This window comes from Rhinichthys klamathensis, unplaced genomic scaffold (genome assembly GCF_029890125.1).
Source record: "Rhinichthys klamathensis goyatoka isolate OS25496 unplaced genomic scaffold, OSU_Roscu_1.1 h1tg000654l_1, whole genome shotgun sequence".
NCBI classification, from domain to species: domain Eukaryota; kingdom Metazoa; phylum Chordata; class Actinopteri; order Cypriniformes; family Leuciscidae; genus Rhinichthys; species Rhinichthys klamathensis.
The window spans coordinates 1010001-1025839 of NW_026607098.1; the positions used below are offsets into that span (position 1 = coordinate 1010001).

The 15839-nt window shown below is 38.6% G+C and overlaps 1 protein-coding gene across 1 annotated transcript in view; it reads right to left on the reverse strand.

Annotated features, from left to right (window-relative positions):
- The window catches only part of plxna1b (plexin A1b), a gene marked incomplete at its 5' end in the record, with an annotated part of 80663 nt that extends 65531 nt beyond the window's left edge, over nucleotides 1-15132 (reverse strand). The window contains 2 exons of the mRNA XM_056241590.1: nucleotides 10937-11051; nucleotides 15026-15132. Coding sequence (XP_056097565.1) covers nucleotides 10937-11051; nucleotides 15026-15132 — 222 coding nt within the window. The remainder of the gene's footprint in view (nucleotides 1-10936; nucleotides 11052-15025) is intronic.
- Nucleotides 15133-15839: the final 707 nt, after the last annotated feature.

Below are 15839 nucleotides of genomic sequence, written 5' to 3' on the forward strand. Positions count from 1 at the left end.
GTTCCACCACATCCCAAAGATGCTCTATTGGGTTGAGATCTGGTGACTGTGGGGGCCATTTTAGTGCAGTGAACTCATTGTCATGTTCAAGAAACCAATTTGAAATGATTCGAGCTTTGTGACATGGTGCATTATCCTGCTGGAAGTAGCCATCAGAGGATGGGTACATGGTGGCCATAAAGGGATGGACATGGTCAGAAACAATGCTCAGGTAGGCCGTGGCATTTAAACCATGCCCAATTGGCACTAAGGGGCCTAAAGTGTGCCAAGAAAACATCCCCCACACCATTACACCACCACCACCAGCCTGCACAGTGGTAACAAGGCATGATGGATCCAATGTTCTCATTCTGTTTACGCCAAATTCTGACTCTACCATCTGAATGTCTCAACAGAAATCGAGACTCATCAGACCAGGCAACATTTTTCCAGTCTTCAACTGTCCAATTTTGGTGAGCTCTTGCAAATTGTAGCCTCTTTTTCCTATTTGTAGTGGAGATGAGTGGTACCCGGTGGAGTCTTCTGCTGTTGTAGCCCATCCGCCTCAAGGTTGTGCGTGTTGTGGCTTCACAAATGCTTTGCTGCATACCTTGGTTGTAACGAGTGGTTATTTCAGTCAAAGTTGCTCTCCTATCAGCTTGAATTAGTCGGCCCATTCTCCTCTGACCTCTAGCATCAACAAGGCATTTTCGCCCACAGGACTGCCGCATACTGGATGTTTTTCCCTTTTCACACCATTTTTTGTAAACCCTAGAAATGGTTGTGCGAGAAAATCCCAGTAACTGAGCAGATTGTGAAATACTCAGACCGGCCTGTCTGGCACCAACAACCATGCCACACTCAAAATTGCTTAAATCAACTTTATTTCCCATTCTGACATTCAGTTTGGAGTTCAGCAGATTGTCTTGACCAGGACCACACCCCTAAATGCATTGAAGCAACTGCCATGTGATTGGTTGATTAGATAATTGCATTAATGAGAAATTGAACAGCTGTTCCTAATAATCCTTTAGGTGAGTGTATGTTAAACTGTAATTTATTCCTGTGATCAAAGCTGAATTTTCAGCATCATTACTCCAGTCTTCAGAGTCACATGATCCTTCAGAAATCACTCTAATATGATGATTTGATGCTCAAGAAACATTTATGATTATTAACAGTGTTGAAAAGTCAATTCTAACATTCTAGAACGTTCTAAATGTCTTTACTCAACTTCTGTTCAAAACATATAATTTTGAGTCTCTTCTGCTCATTAAGGCTGAAAAATAAAGTAAAAATGGTAATATTGTGAAATATTTTTAGAATTTGAAAAACGTAATATGATGATTTGATGCTCAAGAAACATTTATGATTGAAAATGTTAAAACAGTTTAATATTTTAGTGGAAACCGTGATACTTAATTTTTTTAGTTAATTCTAACATTCTAGAACGTTCTAAATGTCTTTAATGTTACTTTACTGATCAATTTAATGTGTCCTTAATGAATAAAAGTCAAAGAACTTTTGAACAGTATTTTATATACAGCATGAGATGATTCAATCAGTAATGCTGCACGTCGTCAACAAGCACAAAGAATAGAAGACAAAGGACAGAAGACACTCCACAGACAGAGAAAAGCTCTAGTTATGGACCATGAGAACAGTGTTACAGATGTGAATCTGCTAGGAGACCTGAGAACGGAGAGAGAGAGCAGAGGAAGAGGAGAATAAGATCTCATAAGCTCTCTCTGGATGACGGTCTGATAAATGAAGCTCTTAATGCAGCGTGGCGTTCAGGAGCACTTATGAGTCTCTGAGATGAAGAGGATAAAACGAAGAGCACTGGATCCTCCAGGAGTCAAGACTCAAAGCAGAGCAGAACCTCCTGGTGTTACCGATGTCATCCGGTATTTTTGGTGACAGCGCTGGTTTCCGGTCTTGTGCTTATTTAGCGTAAATGACCACAGACGGACAGACACGCACTCGCCTGTAATTTCAGCAACCTTACAGATGGAAATGAGGAACGAGATATTTAAAGAACAGGAAGGATGTTTTGCTGTTCAACGGAAATTGTAGAAACTATAAATATTTGTGAAGGGCTTCTGCAGAAAGCAAACCTTGAGTATATCCAATGACGTTCGGGTGTTACTTTCAAATGTTTTATTTGTATTCAGCAAGGATGCTAGCCTGGCTAACGTCTCATTGAGACGTAGTCTGGGAACCACATGTTCATTTTCTCGTATTTGAGGCGTGGTTTATGAATGCCCAGAGCCGTTTATTGGGTGCTACGAATGTCTATCAAATGCGCCTGTACGTAGCTCATAGCCAATCGTTTCAATTATACCAGATGACGCATGTAGAGCGAAAGAAATTAGACGAGGAAGAAGACGATGAGTCCGAGATTTATTTGCGTTCTAAACTACTTAGAACAATACCCAAGGCCGCATCTAAAGGTAACTTCGCGTCTGCTGCCATGTTTGATCCATAGGTCCCATACCTGTCAACATTTGGTTTTCAAAATCCGGGAGATTTCTCCGGCGCGCGCGGGGGGGGGGGCCTTTAAGAGCTGTGCGCTCCCTGTTGACCTGTCGGCAGTATTGTATTGTATGTGCCTTGGGCCTCGAACACCCCTTTTACTGTCTATGCGAACACCCCATGTATGCGGCTAATTTCTGTTTGATGCTAATTTCTATCTTATTTTGTTTATTAAGTAACGATGTGGACGGTAGAACGTGTGACAGACAGTTAGGCTACACGAGTTCGATTTGGGAATAAAGTGCGAGTTGTGAGATGCCAATCGCCTCCGTGTGTCTGTCTGGCCTCTGCATGCAATAACTTCAGTTGTGAGCTATCCCTAATCTTCCTGAAGCAACGCTTTACAAAATGTACTTCAGTTTCATTGCGGGGAGACCACCTTCACCTGCCATCATGTCTATCGGCTCGCTTTCGGGTTAAACTTTCCGCGACTGCGCAACTGGGTTATAGGTTGCCAGGTTGAGGTGACAAACGGGTTGAAATTGTAAATGGTCTGTGGATTGTGTGAATATAATGCATTTAATACAATCTGGCAACTGGTCAACATTAGACAAACATATTGGTCCGATTATTCATAAAGGAGTTTGGGCCATGCAAATTACGGGAGTTTCCCGGGAAAAATAACAAACCGGGAGGGGTCCGGGAGATAGGGCTAAAAAACGGGAGAAACCCGGGAAAAACGGGAGTGTTGACAGGTATGCCATAGGTATAAACAAACTGCTTCGGTGTGTCACATAGACGTCGTCATCGTCTTGCTGCTCCCTCCCCGTTCTGTGATTGGTCCCCTCGCTGAGGCGAAAATCTGGTCCATGCAACCAGACTACCTAGCAGCGAGAATAAAATCGCGCCGCGCAAAGGCAGCATGGGGAAACCCAGGCTACAAGGATGCATTAAATTGATCAAAAGCAATATTCATAATCAGGGCCTAAAATTAACAATCGCCATGTGCCAAAAAGTATATGAAAATGTGTCACTCGCCAGTTGTCCGGTAACATTATTATGAAGTCTAACAATGCATGACTGTGGACAAACGTCGCTCGGGAGAGTTGACGGGCCAGCGCTGCATCGTCACGAAAGTTTAAGCCTTGATCATTTAAATATTCAAGCACAAGAATATGCGAAAGGAGCTCTGTGTGGGAAGAGTACTAAACTGAGCTCTCTTTCACGTCGTCTTGCACTTGAGTGGTCAAATTCACACAAAATGATGTTAAAAAATAGTGAGTATACTAGAGCCTCTTTCACACAGCGTGTTGATCCTGGGAAATTGCCAGAACGCCTTCTGTGTGAACGCAAACTGGACCCGGGATCGATGGCGGGTTAGGGATCTAGTAACATTGACGTGTTCAGTCCCGGAACGCGACCTGTGTGAACAAAAGCCGTAATCGACGCCGTGTCGTAATGATGACGCTGAAGCCGGGATCGTTCGCCAGCTAGTGGAACGCTACGTAATGCGCTAGTTTATGATCGAATCAGAGAAAAAAAATGCACAAGCGTGAAATCGCAGCTCATAAGCAAACTTACGACGCGGCTGAGATATTACATGTCCCATCGATGTCACGTGTCTTTACGGGTTGTGTGTGAACACACTCTCTGATTCCGGAAAATCACTGGCAGTGTGAATGAACCAAAATCAAACAATCCCGGGTCACTTTATCCGTGTATTTTCTTTGAAAGGGGCTTAATAAACGATGTCGTTTAACTGAACACAAACAGTTGAGACAGTAAACTCATGTGTATCAGTAAATTAGATCTGTGCATTTGCTCTTAAAGTGACAGTAGCCTAATATTCCTGCTGTTGTCTGTGTTTAATGTGAATCAAACTGAATTTATATTAGTTAGCCTAGTAGTTTTAACTGTGGTCTTCAAATTGAAATTGAATAAATTCAGAATTGTGAATTTATGTTGTTGTCATTACTGGCTTCATGAAAAATATTTATTGCCGATATTTAATATTTAAGTCACCAGCAAAAATCTGAAACATTGATCATAATCATAAATGTTTCTTGAGCAGCAAATCATCATATTAGAGTGATTTCTGAAGGATCATGTGACACTGAAGACTGGAGTAATGATGCTGAACATTCAGCTTTGATCACAGGAATACATTACGACGTTACAATATATTCAAATAGAAATTTTTGTTTTTAATAATATTTCACAATAGTACTGTTTTTACTGTATTTCTGATTAAATAAATGCAGCCTTGGTGAGCATAAGAGACTTCTCTGATAACATTAAAAACCTTTCCAATCTCAAACTTTTGAACAGTAGTGCACACACAAACACAATACATTATTAATACGGCAGCAAAAGCTGTTCAAAGATAATTGGTTTTCCTTTAACAATGCCATATCTGCTCCTTAATTATCATATCTCCCACCGTAAAACATTAATATTTGTTCCAGTAAGCAGGGCAGAGCAACACACATTCACATCTTTCCAGCGGCCCGAAGCTCAAGCACCATAAAATCCACTTTCACAACAGCCTCCCGCAATAAGAGGAAAATGAGCCGTAATACGACTTCAAGAAGGCCATCAGAAACCCACTGATCATTCTCAAGTCAGTGTGCTGAACTAATTTAAATGTTTAAAATCAATTTATTTAAATTAAATGGCCTCATTTAAATATTTCTGTGTTAAATTGAATGGAAAGCAAACGTCATTTAGATGTCAGAGCTCTTCTGTATGATTACCCATCTACACACACTCCTATCGCACACGTATGACGAACACGAGACTCTATTAACACGTAGTCTGTCGTTAGCATGTTACTCGACTAATAACTTGATCATCTAAAGCGCACACATGCATACACTGGGAAAAATTAAATTACTTTTTCATATTAAACGAAGAAAGCCAACATTTCTCTAGGCGCTGTCTGCTAATCTTGGATGGATTTGCTGCCTTCAGGATCCCTTGGGAAGCTCCTGCTTACAAGTTTGGAAATGTGAGTTTGGTCAGTGAAAACGCGAGATGCAATTAGCAGTCTCTCTTTTTCAATAATTGACAAAGACAATAAGCTTTTTGGTGCTTTTTTCAACAGCAAAGAGAGAGCATTCGGTGCTTAACTGAGGCTCGGAGGATTTTATGATTCTTGCACTGGCACAGAAAATGGGCCTTTCGTAGCAAAACTCAAACTAATAAGTAGTATTTTCGGTAACACTTTATTTTACAGTGTCCATGTTACATGTACTTATCATAGTAACAACAACAGTAAATTAATTATGCATAATTACATGCAACTAAACCTCAACCAAATCCTAATCCTACCCTAACCCTATAGTAAGTACATGTAGTTGCTTAATATTATACTTAAATATATAATTACACTGTAACAATGACAGTGTAATTAAAATAAATAAAGAGTAACCGTATTTTCTGTCAAATTCATAGCTATTCTTTAACAACAGTATAAAATACTTGAATAAATTAATTGTACCATCGAAATGCACAATTACAACTTATTTATTTGATCAATACTAATCAGTTTTGTTAATTTTAACTAAAACTAAAGCTATTAAAATCAGTAACTGAAATAAACCTGAAAAAAAAAAATATATATATATATATATATATATAAATATTAGATGGAAAACTAACTTATACGTAGAGAACATATTGTTTTTTTTTTCTTTTTTAGAAATACTGCCTCCTTGGCAACTAATGGAAATAAAACAAGTTCTAAAACTAAAATAAAAATGAATTAAATAGAAATAGAAAATAGAAATATTTAAAGAACTAAAACTAATGAAAACATAATGACTAAAACAAACTAAAATGAAATTACTAATTTAAAATATTAATAAACAAAGCTAAAATTGAAATAAATGAATTAAAGCTAAATAGAAATATTTAAATTAGTTTTATAAACTAAAACTACTATGCACAAAACAAAATAGAAATATAAAAATTTTGAAAATTAATTAATAATAAAACTGACAATGAAATTAAACTAAACAGAAATATTAGAAAAACCAATACCAATAAAAATTACAAATGCACCAAAACATTAAAAGCTAACAAAACTTAACTGAAAATTGATAATATACAAGCTTATTTAAAATATTAATAAATACTATAGTAGTATATACTGTAAATACCACTAAAATAACAAATACTTGATTCACTTGATTTTGTTCAACTCCAGATTTCCCACCGGTAATTGTGAAACTGGCGTTATTCGAGTGCACACCTCATGAATATGATCATTCGCACTTGATTCATGATTCACCACAATGCATTCTGGTACAGTCTTTTCTGTGAAGGATACAATGTGATTCGCCCAAAACGAGTTATCTTACGAGACAGCAGGACCAGCTGCATATCTCCTGGAGCCGTCTCCGCATCCGGAGCGCCAACAAGGCCTAAAAATACAGTCCAGGTAGACAGCAGCTCACCGGCTGAAGGGGAGACAACACGCCGACAATAAGAAGAGGTGCATATGAATATGAAAGCGATGGAGGGAGGGGAAAGCGTGAGAGAATGTGTGCCGGCCGCCAAGAACAAATAAAGTGAGAGGGAAGACAAGAGAGGAAGTAATCAGTCTGATAAAGTCATTTCTCTGCACCTCCTTCTCTCTCTCTCTCTTCTCCTCCTCTGGTTTAATTATTCAAAGTGGATTATATCTGTACTTCAGCTGCCCAATACATCCCAGCGATGAATATTACATAGACAGAGAGAGAGAGAGAGAGAGAGAGAGAGAGAGAGAGAGGGGGGGGGGATAAAACAGGGTGGCGGATATGAACCGAGAAGAAAGGAGCAGAGCAGAGAGAAAAAATGGGCGAACAAAGACTAAAAAGACAGGACTGGAGCAGAGAATTGTGGGTAATGGGGTCAGGGGTGACATCAAAGGCCATGTGACCTGTTTTCAAGGTCTCTCTGGATTGTAATTAGTGCTGTAGTCATGACGACTGCCGTGTTTCACTGCATGTATGTGATACAACTCATGAATGTTCACTTCTATCATCGCGAGTTAAACCAGCTGTCACTTGTCGTCTAGTTGTTCGCTCACTCCCAAGAAGAGGTCGGAAGAGGGAAAGAGTCCTACGCGAGGAATATCGGCGCGACGTGACAGGAAAAGTGAGGGAACAGACACCGTAAGAGCAAATCATGTGTTAAAAATGAAGCGCAGACTCTTTCTGCTGCACTGATTCAAATCTTCTCCGACTCAAAGCCTCCGCTGATATATTCTTGCTTTTACTTTTACTCACATGATGAACAAACGCTCTGCTCAAAACAAGTATCAAACTACAACACAGTGCCGAAGACACAAATGCGTGTGCAAAGTTAAGTGAAAAGAGTCAAACATGGCTTTGGAAGGTAAATAAAATCATTTAATTAGCCTATTATAATGGAAGGATCATGTGACACTGACAGTGTGTTGTGATTGGTCGAGCGCTTCGAGCGTGTGTGGGAAATGTCTCACTCTTACCATAACCGCCAGTTTAACACACTACTGACTAACTCAACCAGGCCCCGCCCCTTTATTCTGCGTATGAATTATTTAAATGAGGAATATTGTGATGCTCATGAATATTAAGTAGACAGGCCAAAATCGACCTGTTCTTGGCAGAGCTCCTGAGAAAGGAGCTGTAAAAATACATTGAGATGGTTTTATATATATGGTCAAATGTATATTCTTAAAGGGATAGTTCACCCCAAAATGAAAATGCTGTCAGTAATTACTCACCCTCATGTTGTTCAACCCCGTAAGACTTTCATTCATCTTCACGACACAAATTAAGATATTTTTGATTAAATCTGAGAGCTGGATCACTCCTCCATAGGCTTCTTAAGGGATCGAAACGATAAAAAGTTATTAAAGACATCATTAAAATAGTCCGAGCGCAACGGTTCTGTGTTGTACGTCACACACAAGCTCACTATTGGCCGACGCTGGTCAAGTGTGTGATGCGTGTGACGTACAACCTAGAAGCTTTGCGCAGTTACCTGAAATCTCGAGTCCCACAGAGAAGGAAATGAATAGTTGAATAAAGTCGTTATTTTTGTTTGTTTTTTGCGCACAAAAAGTATTCTCGTCACTTGATAAACTTAAATTGAGCCACTGTAGTCACTCGGACTATTTTAACGATGTCTTTAATAACTTTTGGGCCGGCCAGTTTTGGGGGTTGGAACAACATGAGGGTGAGTAATTACTGACAGAATTTTCATTTTGAGGTGTACTATCCCTTTAAGGACATCAAAACGTAAAATAAAACTTCAGAAAGTTGTACAATATGGGACCTTTAAATGAGGAATATTGTGATATGTTCGTTCCCGGAAGAAAACTATTTGTCCAACCGACCAATCAGAGCACATTGTGCCTTTCAGGAGGAGGGGCTTCATAGACACAGGAACTAAACAAGGCGTTACTGACAGACTGGGAAGAGAGGAAAATAATCAACATTCAAGCAGGAAAACCTGTTCTAGTAGAGACAAAAACAACATCAAGACTTAGTAAAAGGGTCTCTTTAATGATCACCCTGGCTGGAATCTGTCATCCGGGTTCTGAGAGACTGTGGAACCTTCTAGAACCTTATTTGACGCGTGTGATGCTCGTGTGCTTTCAGCTGCTACGAGAGAAACTACAATAACAGTCCAGCTGGCAGAGACAGACCCGGTTACACACGCCAACGCCTTTCCTTCCCGAGCCCTCGCTTTATTTTCCACCTCTCCTCATTACGGTTCTTCCCTGCTTCCCTGCTTCCCTGCTCCTGTCTCGCTCTCCGTACAGCGTTTGTGAAGGACATGGCGTCACATCTATAATGTAATCTCCCACGTTAGTGCCAGGACTTTCTCACTCCCTCGCTTCACTCACACATCTGGAGTGTATTAGAGGAAACCAGTGCATACAGGCTTTTAAAACACAGAATCATGGGAGATTCCCAACGGACTTGCATCAGCCAATGAGTGAGCATGATGACCGGACTCTCTCGTCTTATCTCGCTCGGTTCAGTAACAGATCGAGTTTCTCGTGAGTGAAAATCTGAGGATGGACACGTAGGAGGAGGAGGAGAGAGATAAACACGCCGAATAGTGTCCTAACCAGTCGGGATTCATCAGGTTTCCAGTGTCAACTCCGTGAAAGCGAGAACAAATCAATGACATCTCAAGTCAATCAGGACATATTTGATGTTTAAACTCAATGTGAAATGCAGTTTGCAACCCATTATACTTGCACTGTGCAACACTTGTAAGTGTGATGCATTTACAACTGAAACGGGATATTTAATAAGGGAAAATGGGCAGGGCTTGATTTTATGCATCAGATTTGATTGGATGCATCGTGAGCGGAAGAGACTTTAAAAAAATCGCACCGACCACAAACTTTTGAACAGTAATGAGTAGGGGTTGGGAATCAAAAATCGAATACTTGTTTTAAAATTAAAATTTGCGATTCCTCTTATCAATTCCTTTGTGAGCATTTCAATATATGACTTTAAACCATTCAAGCGCGAGACGACTCGCGCGCTGTTTTCCGTGATATAGTTTCATGTGTAACTAACTACAGGTGAAACTCGAAAAATTAGAATATCGTGCAAAACTTCAGTATTTCAGTAATTCAACTTAAAAGGTGAAACTAATATATTTTATAAACTCATTACATGCAAAGTGATTTCAAGCCTTTATTTGTTATAATTTTGATGATTATGGTTTACAGTTTATGAAAACCCCAAATTGTGAAAATGTTTTCATAGCTGTAAGCCATAATCATCAAAATTATCACAAATAAAGGCTTGAAATATCTCACTTTGCATGTAATGAGTCTATATAATATATTAGTTTCACCTTTTAAGTTGAATTACTGAAATAAATGAACTTTTGCACCATATTCTAATTTTTCAAGTTTCACCTGTATATTGGGCAACTCTTAAAGTGACAGCAGCCTAATATTCCTGCTGCCTTCTTTATAATAACACTAATCAAACAACAAAAGAAAGAGAAATTCACTCGTTCTTGACTGAATAACATTTGTAACTATATTTGTTATGTGTATTTTATTTATAAAGTGCAGTGTTATTTTAGAATGTATTACAGTTTCTGTTCCTGAATACCTGATAATCTTAAAGCACTGTTTATTTCAGTCGTATCTTTGTTCAGTTGTGTCTATTTGTTGGGATTGCTGAGTGTTTACTTGTCTTTAATAATGCTTGAAATTTATATTAGTTAGGCTAGTTGTTTATTAGGGTATTTTTAAACCACAGGCAAACGTTCCTTGCGAAAATGTTTTTTAGCCTATTGATTTTTTGTTCATGATATTCAGACACAATTAAATGCTTTGCAATAAGACAAAATGTGAATGATATGCAAGTTTTTTTTTGTTTTTTTTTTACCCTATTGGAATCAAATCAGAATCGTTAAAATGCACACGATACCCAACCCTAGTAAAGATCAGTAATTTTAGGAAGTGATGCGTTCTCACCTCTGACATGTTCACCCGTCCCTCCTGGAAGGAGCAGTCTTTGGCGTTCTGCGTGCACAGATGTCTGTATTTACACCAGTGACACGGGAACGAGCCGTTCACACAGGACAAGCACCTGGAAGAGAACACACACACAGAATTAACCCCAAAAACACACTATACAGCGAGAACCACAGCGGTCCGTGTGTGTCCTTGCGCTCTGACCTCGCATGCTCTCATTCTGCCCATGAAACTGTGTGAAATAATCTCTCACTCCCTCACAAAGATCCACTTTATTAGGTGTCTCCAGTTTAAGAAAGTGATGACATAAAGAGAGAGAGAGAGAGAGAGAGAGAGAGAGATCAAAAAGAAGAGGATTTCCCATTAAAACTTGACAAGAGTAGATAAGAAAAGAGAGAGAGAGAGAAAGACAAAAAATAGTGCACTGCGTTCATACAAGCTAATGAACTATGTGAATCACTACATGTAGATGGCAACATAAAATACACCACACACACACACACGTTAGTGGAAACGGCTCATTTTTAATCAGATTGAAGCGTCTCTCAGCTGACTCTCTCAGACACTCAAACCATCTGAGGATTCTGACTGCAATTCTGCAAGTCATTTGTTTCAATTATTCAGTATTAAGTCCAGCAATTTGTCCACTCAGTGACATTAATTGATGCTTTAGGACAAAGAGCTCTGACCTCAGAATGGTTTCAAGCACTGGGTCGAATTGACCAATCAGCTGCAGCGTTGAGAGCAGCGGTCCAATCAGAGTTGAGAAATGATTGCTTAATGAAATCTGGTATCTTAAAGAGAGCAGCATTCACAATGGTTTTAACCTGATGGTGTTATCAGATAAATCAGAAAAAACATTGTATATTATTATATATTATATGTATATATTATATATACAGTATATACATACACACACAGACACACACATATATATATATATATATATATACATACATATATACACACACTTATGAACGTATGCTTATATACACACACATATATATATATATATATATATATATATATATATATATATATATAATATATATATATATATAGAGAGAGAGAGAGAGAGAGAGAGAGAGAGAGAGAGAGGAGAGAGAGAGAGAGAGAGAGAGAGAGAGAGAGAGAGAGAGAGAGAGAGAGAGAGATACTATCGGTTAACAAAAAATGAATTTCTTTAAAAATCTAAATCATTCAGCATTGTGAATGTTTTAAGCAAAAGCGCTAAAGGATTGTGGTGCGTAATTGTTGCGTCTCTGAGTCCCGTGAGGAAACACAAGCACATGTGGTTGAGAGTGTGTGTGTTTGTGTAGGTAATGATCCCCCATCGAGACGCCATTTGTCAGTTTGTTAATGCTGCATCTCCAGAGACGTATAATCTGCTAATCAGCGTGAATAAATCGAGAGGGTGGCCGTGATGGAGAACAAATGGATGCAGGTGAAAACACAACATGTCTGAGATATGCAAGAACACACACACATAAAGACTGTAAAGACTGAATATCTTTAAATGTCACAGTGTAGTATTCTTCAGTCAGGACAGACGAATAAAATATTCCTTAAGGGACAGATGTGCATGTTCAACATACTGTACTGTGTACTGACTGTAATGGGTTAATTACAGTGTAATGAGGACCTATTATGCTTTTGTTCATCTTTCTTTAGTGTGTAATGTTGCTGTTTGAGCATGAAAAAGCTCTTCTCTATATCAGTGTTTCTGAACTCCTGAAACGCCTCCATTGTAGTCTTGAGTTTCTTTCAGGAACGAACACGTCACAATATTCCTCATTTAAATAATTCATACGCAGAATAAAAGGGCGGGCCTGGTTGAGTTAGTTAGTAGTGTGTTAAACTGGCAGTTATGGTAAGAGCGGGACATTTCCCAAACACACTCGAAGCGCTCTACCAATCACAACACACTGATCCAGCCGACCAATCAGAGCACAGTGTGCTTTTCAGAAGGAGGGACTTCATAGAGACAGGAACTAAACAGAGCGTTACTGACAGACTGGGAAAAGAGGAGCCGCAACAATGTAAAATATGAGGAAATAATCAACATTCAAGCAGGAAAAACCTGTTCTAGCACAAAATCAAGAATTTGAAAAGGGGCATAATATGGCCTCTTTTAAACTGAAGTCTTCAAATATCAAGTGTACCCCAAAATGTGGGTTATAATGATTGCAGTCATATTGATTGTTTAACCACAAGAACACTAAAATTATGCCTTTCCAAAACATTTCCAATAGATAATTTTATAAAAGCTCCAGAACTAATAGGTTGTGAATATTAGACATGACCCAGAGCCTCAAAACAGTTCAACATATGTTCGTCCATCCATCAGTTTCATTAAACTCATTTCATTAAATTTTCCATCTATCCTGACCATTTGCTATTCTTTTACATCAATGTTTCCACCAATCCATTATCACCAACTGTAAAATTTAACCTGGTTCACTTAAAGCAGAGATTTCTTAAAATAAGTGGTATGAAGATAATAAATGTGCCCTTTTTTTTTCTTCCTGACCCCTGCACCAATCCCGAGGGAGAGTTTAATCCGCGTGCCGTCTGGAGTGGGGGGGGTTCAGGGTGTCTCCGGGTTTAAGCCCCTCACGCTGAGCTCTCTTCCCCCACCGACGGGTCGCTGATCAACATAAACCCCCGCGCACACACACACACACACACACAGGCGGAAACCTAACACTCATTTCCTCCTCTCACATTAAGATGCTGGGCTGTTCTGAAGCCGAACGCCTCATCTCAGACACACTGGGTGAATCTCACTGAGAAACGTCCAGCTCATATTTCTCCTCAAAAAGAAAAGAGATTAGAAACTGTATTTTGCATAAAGAAAATTATTTTTAAAACCATTTACATGTTTTACATTGCAATTTGATTATTTTCATGGAAATTAAGCACATCAAAAAAATTTATTATCATAATGCAACATTTAACTTTTGAGTTTTGTATAATTACTTTATTTCTTGTCTAATTATTTTTTATGGGCAAGAAAGAATGTAAATATATATATATATATATATATATATATATTATATATATATAACCAATAGTGATTCTCAAATGATTGTCATAGTAAAACTTTGATGTTTGCTTTACATAAAATATAAATCATATTTCTATGATAATAATAATAATAATAAACTATATAAAAATATTTAAATATATTAATAATATAATATAACTATACATTTCCTATAGAAAAGGCAGTATGTTTTTTTTTTTTTTTTTTTTTTACTATACTACTAAATTATAATATTTGAGGGTGCAAAATTAATTGTTTCAACTGCTATGGAATAAATAGGCTGTTTTTCTTTTGGCAAAATAAATCCCCCTCTTTCTTTCTTCTGATTAGGAGGTGAAATATGACCTGGAAATGATCTCGACGGTTTTGTGAAATTTACACACTTCCTATTGCTTTATTTTTTATCATCTACACAAAGCCTCTACAATGTCCATAAAAACACTTTATTGCCGAAAATAAAACCCTCTAATGGCTGTTGTGCTTTTCGAGATGTGGACGTATTGAATAAAGAAGCATGTGATTATCCAATTATGATAATACTCATATGTAGTGTGTACAAGTGCACAGGCTGGTCTTATCAGGAAAGAGCCGTGTGACCTAGTTTAAAGCTCACTGCTGATGGTGTGTGTGTGTGTGTGTGTGTGTGTCAGTGTGTGTGAGTGTAATGGAAGCTATTGTGTATCTGAGATGCTGTTACTCTGAGGTGTGTGTGTGTGTTTGCGTTATATCTCTGGAGACAGCTTTGGCTCATCTGTCCTGCAATAAGACACTACACAGACCTCCCAAAAGAGTCTGAACCCATCTGGAGCATCTTAGAAGCGCGCACCCACACCCACACACCCACACACAGTGCAGTGTATTCATTGAGATGTTCAGCTGGGGGTCCCACTATCTGTAGGATTGTGACCACAGTCTGTTTTCAAGAGAATAACTGTCAATCAACACGGCACCGGGTTGCCACGGCAACAGAAATATGACCCCCCCCCCCCAGTGGGTAAAACGAGAAGAGCAGAGATAAAGAGCGAGAGGAAGAATGGACTCACGATCTGTGGATGCTGCAGTTGTAGAAGGTGAAGTCCACACTGGCAAATTTCTGCCCCGTTTCCCTCGATTTCAAGTAGAGTTTCACCACATGAGTGTCTCCTTCAGAACGACAAATAAAGAGAGAGAGAGAGAGAGAGAGAGAGAGAGAGAGAGAGAGAGAGAGAGAGAGAGAGAGAGTCTCATCATGAAGGATCATATACGTTCAATATTGAGCCACTGAATCAGCTGCTATCCAAACACTTGTGTGTAAGGAGTGTTTCCACTGAAGCCTTGAGTGCTTATATAGTACCACAAACAATCAAGTGCATTAGTGTGCTCGGGTATTAATATACCATACAGGTTTATGTTTATACATTTATCCACATGCTGTACAACGGCTTGAAACGCAGCAAGATTTAGAGCCAGAACTATCATGAGAAACACTTGTTTGGTTAAATCGAGTCTACGGTTGCTTCCCGGCTCACATGCTTTTCTATAAGTACAGTACGTACTTCACTGATGATTAAGAAACTACGCCAGTGTTGGACATTCAGCATCACACAATTGTGTCTCTTTGTACGAGCAATGTGTGTGTTAGCATGTAATCATTAGCATCTAACAAGATTCCTTAGCTTAAAATACAATGTTTTTTAGATTCATACTGATAAAAAACTGCTATGGCAGAATCAGCCTGACAACTAAAATATGCAATATTAGCTGAAATACAGTGTTGTTTTAGTATTATTAAGAAACTATTTCACTTAATTATTCTTTACTTTTGTTGTGATTTTACTTACAAGTTTTAGTTATTTAGTGTGTTTGTTGTCTTTTTTT